This window comes from Salmo salar, chromosome 01, assembly GCF_965601325.2.
Source record: "Salmo salar chromosome 01, fSalSal1, whole genome shotgun sequence".
Classification (NCBI taxonomy): Eukaryota; Metazoa; Chordata; class Actinopteri; order Salmoniformes; family Salmonidae; genus Salmo; species Salmo salar.
In genome coordinates this window covers 143,781,867-143,808,509 of record NC_138291.1, presented here as the reverse complement: position 1 = coordinate 143,808,509, position 26,643 = coordinate 143,781,867, and the positions used below count along the sequence as shown (strand labels likewise).

Sequence of the window (26,643 nt, the reverse complement as noted above, 5' to 3'; positions counted from 1 at the left end):
CTTGGCCCCAATGATGTACTGGTCCGTTCGCACTATCCTCTGTAGTGCCTTGCGGTCGGAGGCTGAGCAGTTGCCATACCAGGCAGTGACATGACCATTCAGGATGCTCTTGATGGTGCAACTGTAGAACCTTTTGAGGATCTGAGGACCCATGCCAAATATTTTCAGTCTCCCGAGGGGAATAGATTTTGTCGTGCCGTCTTCATGACTATCTTGGTGTGCTTGGACCATGTTAGTTTGTTGGTGATGTGGACACCAAGGAACTTGAAGCTCTCAACCTGCTCCACTGCAGCCTGTCAATGAGAATGGGGTGTGCTCGCTCCTCTTTTTCCTGTAGTCCACAATCATCTCCTTTGTCTCTGTCACATTCATCTGTGAATTCTCTGCTCCTACACTCCTTTTTAGGTAATATCAGCTCAGCTTTTATTCAAGGCCTAGTACAATTGAGCATATGAACCATTAATTACAGTCACAGAGGAAGGAGGGTCCAGAACTCCTGTTTCTCTCCTACAGGGCAGTGCAGGCTAAACGATGGCTAGATTGAGTTACATGTGTCTGTCTGCTCACTGTGGCATAGTGTAGGTTCTCTCTCTCTTTGTCGAGTCCCCAACAACCGGATGTTCTGGTTTTCAGGGGAAATGGAAAGCGAGTCTGACGTGACTTCCGCTTTTGGACGTTAACAAGGTGACACTCCATCTTAACTCCTCCACATTTACTGGATTGGTTATAAAAAAATTACAAGAAATTCTCGTTAAAACCAGGCATTTATTTTACGCCTGTTACCTCCATCCCACCCACTCGTTACCCCTCTCGACCTTGGTTTCCCTATGGTTTGTTTAGCCAGGACATGTGATACATTGGGGGAACATATTCAAACTATTTTTAGCTGTCTGTTTGCATTTCAGTCAGAACTCCCTGATGTCTCTCTACCCCCACATTTTTTAAAACATTTTAGTAATTTAGCAGACGCTCTTATCCAGAGCGACTTACAGTAGTGAATGCATACATTTCATACATTTTCTTCTCCGTACTGGTCCCCCGTGGGAATTGAACCCACAACCCTGGCATTTGCAAACACCATGCTCTACCAACTGAGCCACACGGGACACGTCTTGTTATGGTGTTGCTAATGTCATTCCATTCTACGATGGAGTGGAATCTATAGCAGTTGAAATCTCATGCCATCACTGGACACTAAGATCAAATGGTATTTGTCACATGCGCCGAATACAACCGGTGTAGACCTTACAGTGAAATTTAACCAAAAAAGCTTTTTTTTTTTTTTTTTTAAATAACCAAAATAAACATATTCCGGTCTGTGCTAGCAAAACAGTCCTGTAGCTTAGCATCTGCTTCGTCTGACCACTTTCTTATTGACCAAGTCACTGGTGCTTCCTGCTTTAGTTTTTGCTTCTAAGCAGGAATTAGGAGGTTAGAATTATGGTCAAATTTGCCAAATGGAGGGCGAGGGAGAGCTTTGTACGTGCCTCTGTGTGTGTGTGTGTGTGTGGAGTAAAGGTGGTCTAGAATTAATTTTTTCCTTCTGGTTGCATATTTCATATGCTGGTAGAGATTTGGTAGAACGGATTTGAGTTTCCCTGCATTAAAGTTTCCGGACCATCGTCCACGATATCTCCGTCTTTTCCTCCTGCGAATGACGGGGTTGAGGGCCTTGTCGGGCGTCTGAAGTAAATCCTTCCCATCCGACTTGTTGAAGAAAAAGTATTCCTCCAGAATGGGGTGAGTAATCGCTGTCCTTATATCTAGAAGCTCTTTTCGGTCATAAGACACAGTGGAAGAAACATTATGTTCAAAACGAGTTACAAATAACGTGAAAAAACATGCACAATTGGTTACAGGATCGTAAAACGGCAGCCATCTCCTTCAGCACCATTATCAACATCAGGTCACCCACATGGCATAGGATTGTATGTTATAGATGGGCCTATACACAGTATGTGTTTGTTTTATGTCAGCCTATGTCTCTGTTTCTTATGAGAGGAGGAGTGAGGCCTGTACTACACAAAGCACAAATATTCCATTACATTTCAAAGGGCAGGGTTAAGATGGCAGATGAGCGCCGTGGGTAAAATATACCACGTCCAAAAACATTCAGGCTTCATCGGATTCTCAGGTTTCACAGTCGGTTGTGGCCCAAAGACTAATAGTATGGGAAGGTATCTTTCTAAACCAGTAACATTGTTAAAACATTATGCCCTGTATTTGAAATAACTTATTTTACTCATTAGGCAACAAACTATTTATTAGGCATAGTTGTCCGGGAATGATGGGTCAGTGAGTAAACTAACCACACTTTTTCAGGTCAAGCTATTGGCAGGAATCAGGTTACATTGGGTGATTGTCCTGGCTTTTCCCAGTAAACCAATATGCTATGTGAGACTCACTCACAGGGTACCTCAATCTGTATTGGGTTGTGTGGATTTGGCACCAGAACAGTGGCATGATTTAGAGAACACATTCTTTCATTTTGTTTTTGAGATTTATATTTTGGGTCAATTATTAGAGTGTATTGCAGCAACCACAAGGGCTATTTTGAGTGTTGCTGACTTTGGGCCAATCAGAGCTGTTATTATTGGGAGACAGAGCAGTTCCTTTGGGTCTGGATAATTTTTCAGAGCTCTTTGATGTCACTTTAAACATCTATATTCTGCCCAGTCAATCTTCTTTATAGACATTAAGTCTTGCTTGGGTTTTTCTCATTTTTCGCATTCAACCTCAGCTTGTTATTGCACACACTGTTCTTGTTGCGCTGAAGTTGTAAACTATTTTAATGTTTATTTCAGATTAACAGGAACAACGTGAACTTGACTCAAATTATACTTTATTTGACATAGAGCTGAGCTCTCACCAGAATCCCAGTCCAGAGAAAATAAATAACCACCAAAAACTCCCTCTGGTATTTCAAGGAACCATTAAGATGGTTTGTGTAGCAGAGGCCAAACGATATACATTCAAATGTTAACGGTTTATTAATAATGTTTCTCTATCTGTTATCTCCGGTGTTAACATGCTAATTAATCTCTTCGGGTTTATATGGATATTTCCACGAAGAATGAGAGTTTTGAAATGGAAGACTTCACAAGTCCTTATACAGATACTGTGTCATTTTGAACTAATATAGAGTTTTTGGCCTCCCTCTCCCTGTGTCTACATAGTAGTTCTCTGCAGGGGTTATTCAGTTAGAGAGCATAAGGGTTAATGTCCTCTCTATTGATGCCAGTTATAAGGGTGTGGATGGATTCGTGTGAATGCTGTATTATCAGCCTGTAATTTATGTTGCGCTATGGACGGGACCAGGGACGGGGAGATAAAGGGAGTATTAGAGAGGTACAAAGGGAGAGAAAGGGAGGACGAGAGCACCATATGGGGAAGATGATGATTCATTGCGATTTGGAAGCGCGGCGGGGAGACGGTAAGCACGTCCAGATTGTTCAAATGTTAGATTTAGGTCCTGTGGTTTGTGATTGTGGCCTTGTTAAATAATGTGTGGTTACATTTCTACCCGTTTCAGATACTAATGGACACCAACAGTACGTCATCAACACACCCCATGAAACACACCTTCTACAGTGGGTCTTTAGTGGTGATGTGGGGGAAAAATCAATACAGTAGCTAGAGTATTGCTATATACTGTATAAAAGAAACGTGCTAGGTAGCTAACGTTAGCTAGCCCTAGTCGACTGTACCTGCGCCAAAACTCTGGTATTTCTCCTTCTATCTTGTTATCCATCTTCTTTTTAAAGGGTGAGCCAACATGATTTCAGCACTTTTATTTCCATGAGTGATCAAAACTCGGTTTCTCATGGCTCTCTCTTGTGCCTCTGCAGCAGGCATGGTGAGCACTATGTTTGGAGCATGAAATCGCAATAATATTGCAGTATCGAATCGCAATGCATATAGTATCATTAAGTACATTAAAGGAGAACCTAATAATGTACTGTATTTCATTATGATTTCCCCAAAATCCTAACCATCCCTTAAAATGGCAGGAGGGAATGAGCAGCAGAAGGTTGAGTGAGAGCAGACGTTTTAAAACGGGCCAGAATACTGAGCCAGAAACACATCAACGCGTCCACTCAGTGTCTGATGATGAATGACAGATGGAGTGGAAATGGCAGTCGGTCAGTCATCATGGAAAAAGAGACTTAATAACCAGGTACTGTGTTGGAAATGAAGGGATTGTTAATGTGACGGCTGGGTGTGACAACCTGAATTACATCAATTAATCCGACTTTAATCCCGTTTCACACATCTTTCAGGGGGCTGGCCTATTAGTCTTCTGATCTACAATATGCATAGTTCAATAAAACTATGGGTTTCATAGCAATGCAATATATCAGCCCAGATTATGTCTGTTTGGTCAGTGAGTCTGAGTATTCAGTAGTTGGGCAGCTGCTGTCAATCTACCCTGATGGCAAAAGAAAGAAAGAAACGAGATCTATGGTTCCAGTAACATATCACTCTGTTTTGATTTATTTCATTCCCCTGCTTTTGCTTTTTTTGGTTGTTGAAAAATGTAAAACGTTTTAAGATCAAATCATTGGCCACGAAGACAAACAATATGGCAGGACGACAGGAATGTCTGCTCTGGAGAAATCAGTTGGTCTGTGATCTTATTCTGGGTTTGAACAATTTACAACAGTTGACTTTGATTACAACTCACGCTACCTACCACCACATAATGCTACATTTAACAAGAACTGAAAGTTGTCAGCCAACTCATTTAGGGGTGGCATGTAGCCTAGTGGTTATAGTGCGGGCCAGTAACCGAAATGTTGGTGGATCGATTCCCCGAGCTGACAAGGTAAAAATCTGTCGTTCTGCCCCTGAACAAGGCCGTTAACCCACTGTTCCTAGGCCGTCATTGTAAATAAGAATGTTTTGTTCTTAACTGCTTTGCCTAATTAAATAATAAAAAATAAAACAAGTCATATAAAGGAATTAACCTTGGATGGTTTATGTTTCTAGTATGTATAAATGTAATCTTATTGGTAGAACATGTTACAAGTAGGAAGGTTCAGGACCCTCGTGAGACATCATAGTAAAATGGAGGGATGTATTGCAAAAGGAAATAGCAAAATGGCATTATACTGGGAAAGATGGAGTATTAGAGAGGTACAAAGGGAGAGATCTGTGGACATCGGAGGTTTGGAGTTAAGATCAGAATAAATGGGGGTGTACAGAATATATCCCTATTTGATAAAAAGACCAAGTCCATATTATGGCAATAACAGCTTAAATAAGCAAAGATAAATGACAGTCCATCATTGACTGACCTTGAGGTCTTAAAGTAATCTAAAGTTTCTTCAAGTGCAGTCGCAAATACCATCAAGCACTATGATGAAACTGGCTCTCATGAGGACCGCCACAGGAAATGAAGACCCAGTTCATTAGAGTTACCAGCTTCAGAAATTGCAGGCCAAATAAATGCTCCAGAGTTTAGTAACAGACACATCTCAACATCAACTGTTCAAAGGAGGCTGTGTGAATCAGGCCTTCATGGTCGAATTGCTGCATAGAAATCACCTCTAAAGGACACCAATAATAAGAAGAGACTTGATTGGACACGAGTAATAGACATTAGACCGGTGGAAATCTGTCCTTTGGTGTGATGAGTCCAAATTTGAGATTTTTTGTTCTTTGTGAGATGCAGAGTAGGTGAACAGATGATCTCTGCATGTGTGGTTCCCACTGTAAAGCATGGAGGAGGTGGCGTGGGGGTTCTTTGCTGGTGACACGGATTTATTTAGGATTCAAGGCACACTAAACCAGCATGGCTACCACAGCATTCTGCAGCGATACGCCATCCCATCTGGTTTGTGCTTAGTGGGACTATCATTTTGTTTTTCAACATAACAATGACCCACACGCTTCCAGGCTGTATAAGGGCTATTTGTCCAAGAAGGAAAGTGATGGAGTGCTGCATCAAATGACCTGGCCTCCACAATCACCCGACCTCAACCCAATTGAGATGGTTTGGGATGAGTTGGACAGCAGAGTGAAGGAAAATCAGCCAACAAGTGCTCAGAATATGTGGGAACTCCTTCAAGACTGTTGGAAAGGCATTCCAGGTGAAGCTGATTGAGAGAATGCCAAGCGTGTGCAAAGTTGTCATCAGGGCAAGGCTACTTTGAAGAATCTAAAATATATTTTAATTTGTTTAACACTTTTTAGGTTACTACATGATTCCATATTAGTTATTTCATAGCTTTGATGTCTTCACTCTTCTACGATGTAGAGAATAGTCAAAATAAAGAAAAACACTTATGACATTTGTTGTTTTGAGTGTGACACATGGTAATCAAGTGATTACTATCATTAATATTTTCCTTTTATATCACTGCTCTGCATTGGCATTTTGTTTCTGGACAGAGTAGAGCATTCAGTCTGTAGTACTTGTCCTGCTTTTGGAATGTTTTTGTTTGTGTTGTCATGGCATTAGTTATGAGAGTGCCAGACTTGGGCCAGAGGCAGTGTCCTGGCTTTCAGCAGCAGTGTGATTGCAGGAAGAGATGGCTGGAACCAGACCATGATAACCAAGCCAAAGACAGGGACAAGAGCCTGCTAGACCATGACAACCAAGCCAAAGAGAGGGACAAGAGCCTGCTAGACCATGACAACCAAGCCCTAGACGGGGACAAGAGCCTGCTAGACCATGAAAAACAAGCCAAAGATGGGGACAAGAGCTTGTCTCTGTTCAAGTGGCTGTTAATGAGATGTTTTCCTCAAAATGAAAGAACACTTGCTTTTCATTCCCTCCCCTCTTCTTTTATATCGTCCTCTACTGTGCCTCTGCTCTCTTCTGCCCAGACACTTCTCTTCTCTATTCTATTTTCTTTCCATGCTCTCGTGTTCTTTCCCACTCAGTCTTGTGCAGGCTGAAACCGGTGTGCAGCTATAAAAGGCAAGACACCACCTGCACCTCAGCTCTCTACTACACCATGTTCTTTCTGGGCCATTTGTCCTGCTTGTACTGGCCCAGCAGATTGTGGTTTAGCTGAACCGCGCACGATCGAGGAATACTGCGTCCATGGATTCATCCCTGTGATTCTACAAGGCAGAGGTTTCAGGGCCTTGTTTTTTTAGTTTTTTAACTAGGCAAGTCTCGACTCCACACAGTAACTAGATCAATTCTTATTTCAGTTTGTTAACATTGTAAAGCAATCTGATTTGGTCTGATTTGAACCCAGTGGACATTTTACAACAGACACGTGTTGTTCACGTGTTTTAGCATATCGTTTGCCATTTGAGAGAATCGGGTTGTCTGTCCTAGACTGCATTGTCTTTAGCAGGCAGATAAGAGGCTAATAGTAACATCCCCATATAAGGCCTCTCTCTGTGAGGCCCTCAGACGTCACATCCATTTCACAAGCACTCTCAACCCCCCTCACTGAGGGCCTGACTCCTCAGAAATGCTACAACCTCAAACACTCTGCCTCACTCGTTTTAATAGGCATTTCTTGAAGACACACCGGTACTCAGAACTTTGAGTGACGCAGAAGTTGCTCACTAATGAAGATGCTTATCGCAATGATTTTCTCAATGGGGGACTTACTTCAGATAGTCTTCTGTCTTTCTGCCTAATTGGGTTGGAATCGGTAGAAATGGGTAGAAAAAGAATAGGTAGAAAAGCTTGTTGACTTATGTCTGCATTGCTGAGTTGGTACGCGAGATAAAAATTTAATATAATAACAATGTTAGGAAAAAATATACCAAATCAGTTTAACTAAAACATACTTCAAGTGAAAGTTATTTAATATTCACCCTTTCTGACCGTTAGTTTAATTGATTTGATAAATATAGTCTGACATTATCGGGTTTGATAGAATTCTACACTGTCCGGAGGAAGACTATATTGTACCAAGAACGTTTCTGGGAGTAGTTCTCGAGCAATGAATCAAGGAACAGTAACACATCTGAAACTGCTGCTCTTTGTCTTTGTAAGCGACTTTCTTCTCCACGTCAGAGAGCTCCCGACGCTCCACACATCTTCCTCACTGTCCCTCCCATCCCCTTGCCATCTGGTTAGGAGAATAATAGTCTACTGCTGATATCTATTCCATTATTGTTATATCCTGCTTTACTTATCAAACAATTAGCCTCATAACGATACGATGATTTATCAGTAAAGTTTTTAATCCGAGCACTTTATTCGACCTGAATTAGATTTGTGTGACTATGTTGCCGTGATTTGATTGTTTGATTACAAGGGCTACGTTTCTTGTAAAAGGCAGATGGGAGGCACATGGGAGCAATTGGTGGCGGGTTATTGAAAAGAAGGAAATGCCGCTCCTGGCTTACTCTCTCTGTATGGTGAGTCACAGTGGTGGAGATAAAGAGATACCGCTCCTCTCTCTTCATCCATCTTCATTTAGAACTCTTAATTAGCACCATTTGTGAGGACTGTGTCAGAAACCACAGTCTAATAGATATGTCCCTTTTTTCCTCTGTGAAAGGGCCACTACTCTCAAAGCTAATACCAGAGAGTATTCCTTCTAGTGAGAACGCAAAAGACGGCATGTTTCGTCAAGTGTTCTCATTAGATCAGAGGGACGAGCATTTCCACTGGTTAAGTTGGTAGTACCACTTCAACCTCATCTGTCATTGATTCCAACCGCTAACTACTAACCAATCCTGGACAAGTGGCCCTGTTCAGTTTCACTCATAAGCCCACAGAGTGAGCTGGGGGGAGCTGGGGCGTGGGCGGGGCGTGGGCTGGGGCGTGGGAGGGGCGTGGGCGGGGCGTGGGCGGGGCGGGGCGGGGCGGGGCGGGGACTTGTTCATCTGTAAACGGAAACGCTCAGAACTCTAGTGTCATTCATTATCAGTGTCCGGACAGTTGTAGCACTGTGGAGAAACCAGCACCACAGCCCTACGCCAGCAGCATGCATTATGTGGTTAGGTCACATTCAAAGAAGAGGAAAGATATTTTGTCCATTGGGGCAGCTGCCACTTTCTCATCTGCCGAACAAATGTAATGAGTCATTCTAGTGCTTCTTCTGAAACAAAATGTTTTGTATTTTGTGCTCTCATTTGGTAGAGGAGGAATGGTGGTCTGTTAAAATAATACGATTTGACCAATAGGATCTTGCATTGCATGGCAGATTTATTTAGCTGCTCATTATATGAACACATAATGTGACCTGTGTTTTGAGGGAGCGATAATGTTTGAAATGTTGGCTGTGCAGTAGGTTCTGTACTGTAGAGTTGAATGGTACACACAGAGTTCAGGTTGTGTGGTTCTGTTCTCCATCACTTTTAGTGTCTGGGCTCTTTCTAGTTGTATGATATTTACAGAGAGAGGAGATGCTAGGGATTCTTAGCCGTGTGTGTGGTGTGTGAGAGAGAGAGCGGCGCCATGTGTGTCAGAGGGATGGCTAGCTGTTAAAGTGCTCTCTGTTCTCTGCCATTTTATTTAACAGAGTAAACTGCACAGACAGTATACTTTTATCAGAGCTTTACAAGGAAGATGAAGGGAACAGCCTCTCTCTTAAAAGGACTGTCTGGAGATGATCAGGATTTGACGTCTCTTACCAAATCTAGACTATGGTATGTAGCGTTGTCTTCCTTTATGCAGGATTCTAGATGGCTAAAAGGGTAAGGCTGTTCCAAACAGAAATATTTGACTCCTGCCTGTGCACCTCACATGTGGCTGTTCTACTCAAGCACATACTCCCAATCCTGAGTCCTGCTGAGTGCTTAGACTGGGCTGTGCTCCCTCCCATAACCTTGTTGTTGACTCTGTCATTGACCCCCAGGGCAGCGGAAGCGGATGAGAGGAGGCTGATTTGTGTGGTTCAGACTGAGAACTAGCTGCTTCTCTTCTGGTCTGGTCTTGGGAATGGAGCCTGGAGGACTAGCTGTTCCCATGGGGGTGCTCAGACTCACATGTAATGGCGTTTGTATGGTAGTTACCATCCCTCAGATTGGCCAGCAGTTAAACCCCAGAGAGCAGCTTAAGTAGTTTCACTTAGTCCTCAAGAGAAATGAGGCGAGGCTGTGTGAGTGTACTGGGCTACTGTGTTGTTTAAGTGTGTGCCTGTACCTAACAGTATAATATGCCTGTGAATTTATGGTATGTATGCATACAGTATGCCTGACCTATGCCTCCTGTACTTCCCGCAGGCCTTTTGTAATCTGATCTCCTTGAAACAAGGAACATGTGTCAGCATGGACCCTACTGTCATTGGGTCTCCCCCTCTCTCATACTGTGAGGTCTCAGTGAACAAAGACAGGCTGTCCTCTTGCCCTTACTCTTTCTCTCTCTCCTATAATGAAGCCTACACAATAGCATTCCTGACTTCCAGGCAGTACAGTATGCTCTTGATTCTTTTGTGTCTACCTACTGAGGTTATCTAACTTCCTGGATGGGAGGGATTCCTGGGGAACAGGTCCTTACATAGTCATGCTACTCCCACTGCAGGCTTTATACTGCCTCTCACACAATGCTGTGAATGGTGTGAATAAGGATTTCATTGACACCCAAGGCGGTCTCTCCTCTGGCTGAGTAATCACTAATGTGACTCAGACTCTGTGATGAGGTGGCCGGGAAACAGCCGCTGTTGCTGTGGAACGAGAGGTTTTCTTCATCTTTGGGGACGTTTCCAAGTCATTTTTTTTGTCGCAGAATGTTGTGATGTAACCACAAATTGAGGTCTAGCCCACCTATTATTATGGTCCAACGTGTACTGTATCTTTAATAATGGGTCTGACAAAGACCGACGTGAGGTCCACCCTCTATAAAATGTTGCTTCTCTGTCTCGTCACACTTCAGCATAATGGCCTGCAGGTCTCCCACAAAATCACCACCAGCCACTGGGCAAAAACTTGAATCAACCTTGTTTTCACGTCATTTCATTAAAAAGGTTCAACGTGATGATTTTTGAATCAATGTGGAAAAACTGATTGGATTTGCAAAAAGTCATCAACGTAAAGGAATTTCGTCCAACCTTTACCTAAATCCAATGTCATGGTGACATTTCATGTTGAATTCACGTCCGTTTGAGAACTCAGCCAAATGATTTTATATATATATATATATATATATATATATATTTTTTTTTAAAATATGTCTAGCTTGTTAAATAATGCTTTGGTGTGCCTTTTTTAAACCACATGCATTTAGACCCCTTTAACAAATTGTGAGAGTTGTGGTGAGGATCCTTGCATAATAAAGCTAGCCAGGTTATTTTGTGAATATAGGTGGCCCTGAGCTCTGTTTGTTCCTGTGCAATGACTCCACAGGTGTTGTGTGCAGGGGGCGACTGTTGAGTGATTGACGAGGTGAACGCCAGGCAGGCTTGTGTAATCTCCTCGCGCCACACCTGGGAGAGAGTCATCCCCCGCTGTCATGGTTTCACCAAGCTGTATCCTGTCAGGTCATATCCTGTCAGGTCATATCCTGTGCTACTGTGTTAGCGTCAGCATGCATCTCCAGGCTGGCTGGCCGCCTGGCTGGCTGGCCGCCTGGCTGGGTGGAAGGGAAAATGTGACGTACAGGACCCCACCTGCTGCCTGGGAAAAAGACTGGCATTGTGGGAGTCAGACAAACCAGGGCGGTAGTTTACTCATGTGGGTTTGCAGTGTATTAGGGTGTAATGGATGTCATTGCAAAGGGAATGAAAAGCTTAAAGCTGCATAACAAAAAGTGTTGCTTTTTTCAGTTGTTTTGACAGCTTATAGTTTGAGTTCTTTGCGTTTTACAGTTTACCAGAAGTCAAAGGCTAAGACTATTAGGCTACTGTATATAGGGTTGTGATGGTCATGGAATTTTGGATGACTGTAATTGGCCAGCCAAATGACCATGGTCACTGTGATAACCGTTGAATTAAAAAAAAAAAAAAAATGTAATTGACGTCCATTTTCTCCTCTCTGCTCCTGACTTCGTGTGCTGCTATAAAAATAGAACGAATAGAACAGGCGTCCCCATTCAAGTCAATAATATCATAGATGGACTGGCGGCCATTGCGAGGAGCAAAGCAGGAAGTAAGAGCAGGCTGTGATTTTGTTGATTCGAGTCAACAGACATTACAAAAAATACATTTGATGGCGTAAGCCACATCAGTTAGTAATTTTGAATGTTCATTCAAATGATGTTATGTAAATTATTGCATCACCATCCCAGGCAGCCATTGTGAGTTTACCCATGCGTTTACCAAATTTACCAAGTTTATCAAATTGACACGAATGCCTGGAGGTCCTGTCTTCAGTCAGCTGTTTGTAAAAAGAAAAAAAAATGTCAAAGATGGTCTTCATCCATTCATCCTCCAGTTCCACGGTTATTCTGTAATTGTATGAACTGTATAACTCGTAAGTTAAATAATTTTTTTTATATAGGAAGTGTTTCAAATCTCTTTTTTATAGTTTCCACTCCTAAAACCTTTCCCACAACCCCTCATAATGAACATTGATCTAATGTGACATGAGGCTATTAGAGCTTGTCTCTTCCACTTTCATAGATAAAACAGACTGAAACGATGATCTATAGTACCTGTTTCTATCCCCCCCAGCCTTTCCTCTCCTCCACAACAGAAAAGACCAGGCAGTTCATTACTGGAGCTCCGATAAGATCACATCCTTCCTCTAAGAGCAACAACCCTCATCGTTTCTCAGGCCGTACGTCAACCTCTCAAAGATGACCTGATCAGGCAAACGATAGTCATTTACACTCTCTTGCTCAGTACATACCAGACACACCGAGGATCTAGTAGATTCATGTTTACCAAGACAGTCATATTGCGGGACTTTAACATAGATACAGTAGATACCATATGGTCAGCCTTTAGGCCCTTACAGTAGACTGGGGATTTGTCAGAAGGTTGTAACTCATGGGAACCTCTTCATCATGGAAGCTCTTCATCATAAGCACCTATCAGAATCAAAGGTTAAGGGTAACGTATGTCCCTCGGCCTGTCTGTGCCTTGGGGATGCCTTTTCTTTCTAAATCAAATCCAAGAGGGTTAGAAGAGCAGAGTGCATTAGTCACTAGTGTTGGAATGTGTTCTACTTCGATACGCTGTTTGATTTAGAAGTCAGAGGCATGCATGCCACCTAGACCGTAAAATCAGTAGATGTCCGGACGTCTTTTAAGTTGGGAGAGATATAGGACATGCTTCCATCCTTCTCGGATCAAACAGGCCAGCACACCCAGAGGGCCTGTCTGTTTGTCTGTACACAGCATGTGTAGAGGGCCTGTCTGTTTGTCTGTACACAGCATGTGTAGAGGGCCCTGTCTGTTTGTCTGTCTGTACACAGCATGTGTAGAGGGCCTGTCTGTTTGTCTGTCTGTACACAGCATGTGTAGAGGGGCCTGTCTGTTTGTCTGTCTGTACACAGCATGTGTAGAGGGCCTGTCTGTTTGTCTGTCTGTACACAGCATGTGTAGAGGGCCTGTCTATCTATTTGTCTGTCTGTACACAGCATGTGTAGAGGGCCTGTCTATCTATCTGTCTGTCTGTACACAGCATATGTAGAGGGCCTGTCGGTCTGCCTGTCTGTCTGTACACAGTATATGTAGAGTGTCTGTCTGTCCACAGCATATGTAGAGGGTCTGTCTGTCTGTCTGTCTGTCCACAGCATATGTAGAGGGCCTGTCGGTCTGTCTGTACACAGTATATGTAGAGGGCCTGTCTGTCTGTACACAGCATATGTAGAGTGTCTGTCTGTCTGTCTATATATATACAGCATATGTAGAGGGCCTGTCGGTCTGTCTGTACACAGTATATGTAGAGGGCCTGTCTGTCTGTACACAGCATATGTAGAGGGCCTGTCGGTCTGTACACAGCATATGTAGAGGGTCTGTCTGTCTGTCTGTCTATATATATATACAGCATATGTAGAGGGTCTGTCTGTCTGTCTGTCTGTCTGTCTGTCTGTCTGTCTGTCTGTCTGTCTGTCTGTCTGTCTGTCTGTCTGTCTGTCTGTCTGTCTGTCTGTCTGTCTGTCTGTCTGTCTGTCTGTCTGTCTGTCTGTCTGTCTGTCTGTCTGTCTGTCTGTCTGTCTGTCTGTCTGTCTGTCTGTCTGTCTGTCTGTCTGTCTGTCTGTCTGTCTGTCTGTCTCGGCCCAGCTGATAAGTGGCCAGTGTTGTGAAGAGAGAGAAAATGGCTGTTTTATGTAACCAAGGTCAGATAAGACACCACAGGGACCGAACACAACACTATATGAAATAATACAGCAGTATTTTATTGCATAGTTTCATAATTTCATGGCAATCGTTTCCTGTTTTGGTGTTGCTTTTCAGGCATGATCAGGTCTCACCCTTTTTGTCTGATTTTCTGTGATAAGAGAGCTGAACAAATAGTTGAATGGAACGTTTGAGATGAATTCATGCGAACTGTTTGTTTAAGAAAGTTGTTCTAAGGCGCATAAATAAAAAGACAGATACAGATTAGATGTCTTCAGAGTCACCGGGAGTCTGTCTGCATATTCTACACTCCAGTGCGTGGAGGTTAAATACACTAAGCTATGCTCAATATAGCAAGGAATTCCCTAGTCCTGAGTCCTGGGATTCTCTGTTTATTATCCTGTTACACTAAATGAATGCATGCATGTATGTTTATTTTCCTTTCATTTCATCGTGTACGTCTGGTTCTGTGTGTCTTCACAGCTGACCGATGGGGGCAAGGCAGCCAAAGCCAGAATGAGTGTGGGAGATGTAGTTCTGTCGATCGACGGCATCGCCACCAACAGCATGAACCATCTGGAGGCCCAGAACAAGATCAAAGCCTGCACAGGCAACCTCAACCTCACCCTGCAGAAGTAAGAGGCTGCACACACACACACACACACACACACACACACACCCCCCCCCCCCCCCTGCGCGCGCCTTATCTTTCACTTAAGAATGAACTGCTATTTAACAGCAGTACAAGTTCACCAGTGAGTGCTGCTCCAGACTGCTGTATGAGTCCTTCCCTTGGGTTTTACTGTACTGTGTACTCTCCCTAGTTTATGTAAGATCACGGTAAGTGCTGTAGCGTGTCTTATTTTAAGCTTCACAGAGTTTGCATGCGCCTTTGTTGATTCTGTCTGAAACTCTGTATTTAAGGCACATTTCAGGGACTTGTAAAATACGATTATGTGAATGCTTTACGGTAAGAAAATATGACTAGTTATTCTTTACTGGGCCATTTACCCAAATGGAACACCACATATACATTAAGCAGAAACCAGTCATTACCATGTCAGAGGAGAACTTCAACCATGTCCCATGTCTGTTTATTTCTCTATGAACCAAATAAATAAGCAAATATAGTCTTCCATGGTTGAGAGCTGATTTGAACCTGGAAGTACTTTAAACTGTCTCTGAGGTTGGTTTGGTTTGCCTGCTCTGTTTATGCATTAAGTACGTGCCCTGTCATTGTCCCCGAGGCCCTCTCAAGAATACAGGGATGTCATGACGACGCCGTTGAGATTCAGCACTCGGGCTTGTTTTCTCTTACACATGATGTATCCCTTTTGTTTATGTGTCTCTCGTCAAGCACACTATAACCTGATGCAGTGTGTGTGAAGTATTACAGCTGGAAACGCGCAGTGTGTGACTTACTCCGTCTTAAACACAATCAGTGGGTGACAAGGTTAGGCCAGATCAATTGAGTGGCCCTGGATGGAGATAAAGATGGCCACTTTTTTTTGTCCCAATGACAATTGGGGACATTCATCAGAACAAGGTCAAAGGTGTCCCTGAAAATCTTCGTATATAAATAAAGTTAAAAAAATCTGTTTGGAAAAAAAAAAGCAAACCTGTGGAACAGGAAGTGGAAGTACACCCCTGACCTTTGACCCCGATAGGAGGCAGCCATGGAGGGCCAGGATAAGTTTAAATCGGGCTTAAAGACTACCTCTCATTGAATTGCTCAATGGCTTTGCATGAAGGTAGTGTACAATGGAGGGGCAAGCACCATGGCAAATGTTCCCTCGATAAGGGCAAATGTACAGTATGTGCCTTTAGGACATGGTGGACCTGATTCAGTCAAATGAATCAGAGGGAACAGAGAGACATGTCTGAACTTTATGCTGTCACAGTGGAATTCCTCATCAAGGTTTCACACAGGCTTTTCATGGCTGTTTTGACGGGGAAACCTGCAGAACCCATCAGATCAGACAGATGTCTGTTGTCAAAGACCTTGGGCTTTAGAGGTCCCTTTGTGCTACTTCAGCACTGTTATAGCTGTAACCGCAGCAACCCACCTAGAACATGACTACACTGGGCCATGCGTTCTGAGGAGGAGTGACAGTGGATAATTGTCAAAAAGCACAGAGCTGCCAAGGCTGGCTCTGCCCGGGTTTAAGTGAACCCCTGTGAGGAAAGCTTTTAATGAAAGCTCTTAAAATAGCCGCTACATTGATCCAACCTCCAAAGGAAGCAGGGAATACCAGACACGGCATCGGTTTAGCGTACATTTCAATACATTCTCTGTAGAGCTGTAACAGCAGTTGAGTGCTGCTTAAACAATTTTCTCGATTTGCAAGGAGGCCAATGGGTACCTTGTAATCCTCGATTTAAAATACTATTCCTTATAGGTGATTTGAATAAGGCGAGTTGAAATCACTTCCATAAATGTGAGGAAATGATTTGTCTGCTTTGTTTCCAATCAATGATTTGTCAAAGACATCAAAAACACTTTGGTCAATCCTGAAATGAGACGGGCAATTAATTCCGGCATGTCACAATCACATACAACTTGGTCCTATAGATTCAGTTCTGTTTGATTCAGAAAAGTGTTTCCAAAGCAGAATCAAACTTAGCTGTGGCTCTTGAACAGCCACTAAGGAAAGCAGTGTTGAGTGGAGGGTTTATTCATTGTTTGTGAAAAGCATTAGCCCCAGTGTTCCACTGTTCCATAGAGGTGTTGTGCATAACCCTGGGAAAACACCTCCACACGCCCGCCGCGCTAGGCCGCCCAAGCTGTAAAAGCTGTTGAAAGAGAAGCACCGCGGCTGGTTCACGTGTCCTCTCATTCTGCCACCACAACACTAGATTAAGGAGCCTTTTTACTCTAATGGAAAAGAAAATAGGCCTAAAATTAGACGCCATCTCACAGCTGTCTGTAATCTAGCAAGTGTTATAAATGCACAATGAAACATCAAACACTCAGGCCATGCTAGACGATGATGACACATGAGATTCAGCGACGTAGCGAATCCTCATGCTTCATTTCTGTACTGGCAAGGACATGCGTTTTTGTGATTTTTAAATAATACATTTAAGTACATGGCAAATGTAAGAGTTATAGAGGGTAGCATGTTCGGGGACATGAGTTATAGAGGGTAGCATGTTCGGGGACATGCGTACTGAAAAGTGAAGGGAGTTCTATCATTCAAAATATGGAAATGAGACAGTCTTCCGTTTTTAGATACTGTAAACAGCAAGACTTTTCAAGCACTGTTTCCTCGTCACCCATGTTGTTTAATAATGGTACGGTATGTGCTCTCTGGCAGCGTGGAAGCAACGCTCAACATTTCCATCTCTCCCCGACCCTCCTGTTCCTCCCTCCGTCTCCCAAACCAAAATGTGTACCTCTTCTGGTCAATTCAGCAATGTGAAAAGAATGCATTGATTTCCATCAAATCATTTTAGACCGCATTCCCTTCCTGACTGTATTTTCTTAATGTTGGTTTCCAGGCAGGGAGGATGGACTGCCTCTGCTGAAAAAACTCAGTTGAGAATGGCGCCAGGAGGATCGGTACAGGAGGAGAGGTTTACAGTTACCTATTATTAGGTCTTGTTTTCAATTTAGAGAAAAAGGCACCCCTTGCATTTTGTCAGTGCTTCACTTTGTTTGTGATGTTATGTTCGTCTTAGTGAGCAGAACCGCCACAGCTCTCGCCTCCAGCTGTAGATCTGGCAACGCAACTCACTACACGTACCTGTGTGGGATTTGTGAATGTGATTACTGTTGACTGATGGGATAAGAGTATTATGGATATTAACGTAACCGTGGCAATGCGCTAGGATTGATTTAACGTGCGTCAAACCAGGCCATGTGATGTCATACTGTCGTGTTTGATATTCTGTGAGCAGAAAAAGGCACACAACATTCGTGAGTCATTGCTCTACGAATGAGTCTTGGGGATTATTTGGGGAAAGCATGTTTAGCAAGGGGACAGATAATTGGGTTTAAAGTGTGATCCAATTTGTTGTTCTGCCATTGATCAAAGAAGGCTGTTCAGATCTGAGTTGATGAGAAGGGCTAGTTTGAGTGAAGACAGACCGTAGAAGTTAGCCAGTTTTGTTCTTCTAACAGACAAACCAGTACCAGCCACACTGCTGCTTAGGCTGCGGTTCATTCAAATGTCAACTGAAATTAGATGTGGATCTCATGGCTATGCTCAAGGGGAGCCTACAGCTGACTAAAGCTAAGCGGGAGAGTTCCTCTGTAGTTCCTCTATAGTGCCTATAGCTTACACTACACAAAAAAAACGGTTCCAAAAGGGTTCCCTCGGCTGTCCCCATAAGATAGTCCTTATTGGTTCCGGGTAGAAGTCCTTATTGGTTCCGGGTAGAAGTCCTTAGGTTCCGGGTAGAAGTCCTTATTCGTTCCGGGTAGAAGTCCTTATTGGTTCCGGGTAGAAGTCCTTATGGTTCGGGTAGAAGTCCTTATTGGTTCCGGGTAGAAGTCCTTATTGGTTCCGGGTAGAAGTCCTTATTGGTTCCGGGTAGAAGTCCTTATTGGTTCCGGGTAGAAGTCCTTATTGGTTCCGGGTAGAAGTCCTTATTGGTTCCGGGTAGAGGTCCTTATTGGTTCCGGGTAGAGGTCCTTATTGGTTCCGGGTAGAGGTCCTTATTGGTTCCGGGTAGAGGTCCTTATTGGTTCCGGGTAGAGGTCCTTATTGGTTCCGGGTAGAGGTCCTTTTGTGTAAAGGGTTTTACTTGGAACCAAAATGGTTCTTCAAAGGGTTCTCCTATTGGGACAGCTGAAGAAGGGTTCTAGATAGCACCATTTTACTTTTAGTTTTTTCTAAGAGTGTAGTAAAGAACTATTTTCATCCTATGCTGGAGAAACCACAACTTTATATGATTCATCAGTTCTTCTCTGCCAGGATTATTCTATCCATCACTCACCGCTTCTCCTATGACGCTGCTGCTGCTTACCAGTACTCCCCCGCAGTAACACCCCCTGAGCCACAGAGCAGCACACGCTAACTAGGGATGCTAGGCTACAATGCGGTTTTGATTAGCGAACTTTACGAGGTGATAGGGACTGGGTATCCAAGAAAGATTGAATGTCTTGGCCCACGCTAGCAGTTCATGTCTGTCTCCAGGGTTGGGGAAAAATAGTATTTCCACTTGTCAGCAAAGTGATGGAGAACATGCACAGACCTACTGTGGCCGTAGTATGACTGTGAGGGTAATTGTAGGTAAGCTACAGTAGGATTATGCATGATTTTCCCCTTAGATTGACTGGTTACAGTTGGAAACCACCCAATTAGCAGGTTTCTGCTGATTTTAAGTTGTGGTGTTCTTCTCTCTCAGAAATTCCTCAGAAAAGAAAAACTGTTTTTCCATCCACACTTGGGTCATTAACAACTGAAAAGCATCTTCATAAGCACAAACTCGCCAATTGAGCCTAATGTGTGCTATGATTGTAATGACAATCAGTCACTTTACAACACATCTATTTTCCTCTTTGCTTGTATGAAAATGTCTTCCCAGGTTAACACAGTGAGTTTTGCCAGGAGGGTGTGGGAAGGAACATGAGGAAACCCGCTGTTTATTTGTCAAACACCGCTCCTTCTGAGAATGTGGCTGCCGCACCTGGGTCCAAAACCACCAAAAGACAAAAAACAAAATGGGATGTCAGAAACCCAACAGATCCTCTCATATTCTCTAAAAGTATGCAAGACGGCTTCTCCAGTTTGAGAAAGCCCGAGAGAAAGGGACCTGTACAGAGAGAGTGAGAGAATCATTTCACAATTTGTGAACTTGAAGCTCTGCGGCTGAGTTCTAACAGTACCCAGGACTGTCAGTGCAGGCTGGCCTCTCACACTCTCATCAGCTCACTGTAGCTCACAACACAGACCAGAGAAACAGGCATGTCCACTGGAGACGAAGTGGAATTGACATTTACCAACGTAAAAACAGAGTTGCAACATATCAAAGCACAGTGTCTTTTTGGTTCACACACACTCATGTTTTTCTATCTGTCTTAGCTTTCCTTGAGCTCAGATGTCAGTGAAATGTAAAAACAAAAGGAGACAAAATAGAAATACCGTTTTTGAGATGTCAATAGAGCAGCAATGGAGACCAAATATTTTTCTCTGTCAATTGACTTATACTGGCCTGTGGGTAGTGTCCTTAGCCTTAGTGTCCTGTCCTCTCATCTAAAAAGCTGGATAGGGCCTCTCTTTTACATCTTAATGTCCAGAATGTTTGACTGACCAATCAGCCTTCCAGTTGTGTGGAAATCAATGGTGACCCCCAAGGGTCAGGCACCTGCTGTGCTCATCTCCTTTTCTTTCCCCTGCTGGTGCAGCTTGTTCACAGACAGACAGACCGACAGGGTACAGTACAGTCAGGCCTGCTGTTTACATAGCAGCCAGTCAACCATACGCTAGCTAGCTGCTCTGTTAGCAGGAGAGGAAGCCTAGCACCAGACGCACTCACAGATGGCCAGTGTTTCCTTGGTAGACTGAAACTTCTGTGTGAAGGGGGTTAGGGATAGGGGGTGAGGAAAAGGACATTATAGTGTAATACAGAGCTCATGCTTTTATGCCTAGGTGTGGCCAGATGTTGAGTGGAGAGGGTGAGAGGGGTGTTAACTACTCTGGCCATGGTCCCACTCTGAAATGGGACTAACTTGAATTGAGAAGCTTTTAGTCTGTGCCTATTAGCTGGCTATTTCTAGAAGTATTTTTGTATTTATTTATTTTCTCCCGTTTCTCTTACATGGCCAGCATTTTCCTCTTTATCTTAAGTCATGTTGACCTGCGTTTTAATGTTTTGGATTAAATAATGTTCCATAATGTTTCCAACTGAGCGCGTACGAGCACGAGGGAACTTCTACACGCCATAATAAACCTCATAATGTATATGGAGCGTGTCATGTCATGCATTCTTATTCAATTACTATGAAACCATCTGTTTCTTTGCTGCTTATCTTTATTCCCCTGATAAGTAACCTGGTTTAGACCTGGAAATGTCATCTTTATTATGGGTAGTTATCGTTCTATTGCACAGTATCAGGTGTTCTAGTATTCAGTAAATGGACTGGTTGCGCTGCTGTGGGACTCAAGGTAGCTTTGGAGCGGAACAAGTCCTGTGCAATGGATGGTAATACTCTCACTTCCAGCAGATTAGAAGCATCTTACATTCAATTACATGTACTGATCCAGAATGGGGAAATTGTTCCAGAAGACCTTTTTTAGTATGGGATAAATGATTCTAGTCTGTCTGTCTGTCTGTGTGTGTGTGTGCGCCTTTGGGTATGAATTATCCTGTCCTCAGAGTTTACCACTCCTTGGCCTGCTGTTATTCAGGGGGAACAGATTGATGCGGGATTGTCTGGGAGAGACATTATGAAACATCTGTTTGTGTGTGTTTTTGTGCAGGTTTCTAAGTGTTTGGGTGTGCATATGGTGGAAGGAGGAGTGTGTGCTGGGACTTGGGGTCTTCTCATGCTTATGGTGTCATTATTTGTCTGTTAACCTGTTGGGTCTAGGGGGCAGCATTTGCACGTCTGGATAAAAAAAATGTACCCGATTTAATCTGGTTACTAATCCTACCCAGTAACTAGAATATGCATATACTTATTATATATGGATAGAAAACACTCTAAAGTTTCCAAAACTGTTTGAATGGTGTCTGTGAGTATAACAGAACTCATTTGGCAGGCAAAACCCTGAGACATTTTCTGACAGGAAGTGGATACCTGATGTGTTGTATTGACTTTAAACCTATCCCATTGAAAAACACAGGGGTTTAGGAATATTTTGGCACTTCCTATTGCTTCCACTAGATGTCACCAGCCTTTACAAAGTGTTTTGAGTCTTCTGGAGGGAGATCTGACCGAACAAGAGCCATGGAACGGTGATGTCCCATTAGACACCTGGCGCGCTACTTCATGTTGGGTACCCTCGTTCCAATACGTTATAAAAGGCTATGCATTCGTCCACCTTGAATATTATTCATGTTCTGGTTAAAAAAGGCCCTAATGATTTATGCTATACAACGTTTGACATGTTTGAACGAACGGAAATATATTTTTTCCCCTCGTTCATGACGAGAAGTCCGGCTGGCTTACATCATGTGCTAACGAGACGGAGATTTTTGGACATAAATGATGAGCTTTTTTGAACAAAACTACATTCGTTATGGACCTGTGATACCTGGAAGTGACATCTGATGAAGAGAATCAAAGGTAATGGATTATTTACATAGTATTTTCGATTTTAGATCTCCCCAACATGACGTCTAGTCTGTATCGCAACGCGTATTTTTCTGGGCACAGTGCTCAGATTATTGCAAAGTGTGATTTCCCAGTAAGGTTATTTTTAAATCTGGCAAGTTGATTGCGTTCAAAAGATGTAAATCTATAATTCTTTAAATGACAATATAATATTTTACCAATGTTTTCTAATTTTAATTATTTAATTTGTGACGCTGACTTGACTGCCGGTTATTGGAGGGAAACGATTTCCTCAACATCAATGCCATAGTAAAACGCTGTTTTTGTATATAAATATGAACTTGATAGAACTAAAAATGCATGCATTGTCTAACATAATGTCCTAGGAGTGTCATCTGATGGAGATTGTAAAAGGTTAGTGTATCATTTTAGCTGGTTTTATGGTTTTGGTGACCCTGTCTTTGACTTGACAAAACATTACACACAACTCTTGTAAATGTACTGTCCTAACATACTCTAAATTTATGCTTTCGCCGTAAAACCTTTTTGAAATCGTAAAACGTGGTTAGATTAAGGAGATGTTTATCTTTCAAATGGTGTAACATAGTTGTATTTTTGAAAAATTTGAATTTTGACATTTATTTGGATTCAAATTTGCCGCTCTTGAAATGCACCTGCTGTTGATGGAGTGCACCACGGGTGGCACGCTAGCGTCCCACCTAGCCCCAAGAGGTTAAGGTACCCCACCCCTACACAGCACGTGCATGCTGCTGGGGGGTGGGGGGGGGGGGGGTCAGTCACCACACACATCATACGAGTGAGACTGACAACGGCAACAAGCTGTCCAGTTGCAAATGTTAACGAGCTTTCACACTAAAAACGAACCCCTTCCATCTTCACCTCTCCTGTCTTTCCATTCGATTAGAGCGCTCTCTCTCCTTGCTGCCCCTAGAGTACATCTTTCAACATCGCTCGCTCACACTCGCTCACCTCTGTCACTCTCTCACTGTTTCACTCTCTCTCGTTCTCTCTCCTCTCATCCATGCCTTCAGTACTCCCTGTCTCCTCTCCCACCTCTGATTAATGAGGCTGTGTCAGAATTCCTGTTTCCCTGGCCATTCCTTTGCCATTCCCGTCGCTGTAAGAGGGAGAAGCAGGAGAGCAAGGAACATTGAGCATTGAAAGCTTTGTGCCCCTGACAGCCGCGTGAGTTACACCAGGGGCCTGGCTCGGCCCCCAGGCCCCACTAGCTGGCCAGCCATAGATGGACTTAGCAGAGCGGAGAAACAACTTTTCCACGTCCATCCATCTCCCTTTGTTTTCATTCCCCAACCAGTTTTTAAAGTGACATGCTAAGCCCTGTGTGGATGTTAAGCAGTCGACATCTCACACTGAAAGTGACACAGGAACTATTTGGATAACAATGAAATAACAGTTAAAAAGTAGTTTACATACAAATGTTATTTTCCCACAGAGTAGATGAATGGCAAAGACATCCATGATTGGGGTGGACTACTGCCAATCTCTACTGCTATGTAAGGGTTAAGGACTTGCTCTTTCAATGGAATAATTGTTTACCCAGATAGTAGTCCATTTGGCAGTGCTGTAGAACAATCTACAGAACATGTCTGATAATGAGTTTTTATACAGTGTAGATGCGAGGCAGTTCATGAGTGAGTAGTCCTTAAAATGTCGTCATGTAATTCTCGCCTGGATATCTAGCTGCAGTACACACAGTAGTGTGTGTGTGTGTGTGTGTGTGTGTCCTGGTGCTGAGAGAGCTGGGCCTTGCGTTAGCAGTCTCTCCATCACTCAGTCAGATGCCATGTGCCAGACTGTTGCTCTTGGCTCAGACAGACAGGAGGGGGGGAAATATGTCTGTCTACTTTGCCCTCAGGCCCGTTCTGCCAGACTCCTTATTCTGCAATAGTGTGTTTTGTGTTTCAGTTTCCTACCAGCCTATTTATTCACATGCCTCCCTCTCCCCCTATCTCTCATACTTAGCCTGCGAAGAATAGAGCACCATACTAAACTACAGCTTCAGTAGTATGTAAAGGACATGTTTTCTAAATCCCACCATTATGACTAAGCTAATGTGACCTTGACAGTCAGAACTGTGTTCAAGTGAGTGGAACAGGGATGCAGGCAGGCTGAAGAAGGCTCTCTATGTGAGCAGGAAGGGGACAGCTAAGGGCCTTCTCCGTCTGACTACAACCATGCTCCTCTCGGCAGGGGGATGTCATCCCTATGGACAATATACAGGACACAATTTATATTGTGGTTATGTGCTATATCGGCAGACAAAAATTGGATCATACACCTTGAATTGAACAGGAATTTGTTTAAGATTCAGTGGTTGTTTTTCTCAATGTGCTATTGACTTTTGAGGCCTACGTGACACGACTTTCAAAGGATGGCCCTCGAGGATTTGATTCAGTATACAGACCTTTTGTATTTTCTGGGAAGGATCCCCCATCAATCAGAAATGCGTGACTTCTTGATCCGTATCATCTGTCATCTGATTTGATGGATTACACATATCATCCATCCGTGTAGCTGGATCATATGTACTGGGATTACTTATAGGTTACAGATGTAGGATCTCCAGTTGATCACCCTGTTGAATGAAGAACAGTGCAGGACATTTATTTGAGGTTTAGAGGTCACATTTCCTGTACCCTGCAGGATTATTTTCTTGCTGTAGCAAACTGACTCAAATGAAGATCCTACATCCTGTATGTGTATCATGAATCAATTGAGGTCCAGGACAACAGCTGGATGGTTCAATCTGAACCAGTCAGTGTCCCCCGGGCCTACCCCCCAGACCAGACTACACTGCCCTGCTACTCCGTTTCCACCTTTTTCTCCCGCACACAGCTGTCAAATGACACATACACACTGTCCATCAGTCTGAACAGCACAGCACGCGATCTGGCTAGAGAGAGAGGACAGCGGGGAGAGGGCTGAACAGATGTTCACAGGACCACCCTGGCCTGTGTTTGTTCAGTTAGCTCTGGGAACAGAGAAACAGAACGGAGGATGGGGCCTCCCTCAGACCCAATGATGGCAGATGCACAGTGTTATGGAGTCCATCTTGTTTGTAATGGCACAGGTTGTTTTGGATTTAGCCCAATCCCCATCCTTTACTGGACGGTTTGCCTGGGCCTTTGTGAGTGTGCTGCTTTCCTGAAGTGTATACAATAGTACAAGTACATTGGAGAATATGCTCATATGTGCATTGGAAAATATGCACCCGGCAAGTGTGGGTACAGTACTTTTCAAAATATGAATTACATCAACGTGTGGCAGGGTGGGCCTCGATAATCACCCAGTGAGCAAGCTATTAGTCGGTCAGCTTCGACTCTGGAAGAAAAAGGAACTGTGAGACTGTCCTCAACTCTTTCTAAAATGGCACAATGTGACAGACAGAGAACATGCCCCATGTTCTGGAAGAGACTCTTCTGTCCTGCTGAGTCACTGTCTTTATGGGGTAAAGGGACACATTGTCTGGACCTCAGAGGCTGTCAAAGACAGAGGCTCAGGACACCGTTGTTTATGAAGCCAGATGATAGGCTGGGGCAGGAACTTTATTCAGAACTGCATTAATGAGGGAACATGAACCAGTCGGAGTCTAGACTGACTGTGTCCAGCAGACGGAGGTCATGAATAGCCCACGCCATGGGTGAAGGTCAAGAAACAGCTGGAGGGGAGGGAGGGAGGGGGAGAGGGAGAGAGAGATTTCTTGGAATGGTGCTTTGCATACTTGATGTGCAGTTAGTCGTTTCCTTCGTTAGGCTACGTTCTTTGGTGTTTGCGACTGTCTCTGCTCCTCAGAGAGCGAAGGAATATACAGAATCTACTATCATTGTGGATGGAGACCAGAGTTGATGGTTCACTTCCTGGTAACCACTTCCCCTGAATAGTCTGTTTGTTTGCAGCAGTATGGACAACAGGACCACCCTCCTCTTCCTGAGGCGATAAAAGTCCTGCAGCTGGTTTGATCATGAGTATAAATCTGAGGTCTTCTACACTGTTCCAGCCTGTAGCCCTGTACACAGAGGTAGAGACTCGCACACTGAGGGGAGATATACATAGTGCTTGTTGTGTCTTGGGCTGCTGCTCTGTCCGTGGTGGCCACTAAATGGAGGATAGCTTTGTTTGTACAGAGTTTTTTTTTCATAGATCCCAAGTGCAGGACAAGCCAGAGGCTTTAGTGTGGTGGGGTGGCTCTCTGTGAGGCGTACTGACAGGATACAGACAGAGGACTCCGAAAATA

The 26,643-nt window shown here is 43.6% G+C and overlaps 1 protein-coding gene across 4 annotated transcripts in view; it reads left to right on the top strand.

Annotated features, from left to right (window-relative positions):
• pdlim5b (PDZ and LIM domain 5b) overlaps positions 1 to 26,643 on the top strand; it is a 73,999-nt gene that overhangs the window by 27,650 nt on the left and 19,706 nt on the right. For all 4 annotated transcript variants that reach the window (XM_014130046.2, XM_014130040.2, XM_014130035.3 and 1 more), the window contains exon 3: positions 14,627 to 14,778. In XM_014130046.2, coding sequence (XP_013985521.1) covers positions 14,627 to 14,778 — 152 coding nt within the window. The remainder of the gene's footprint in view (positions 1 to 14,626; positions 14,779 to 26,643) is intronic.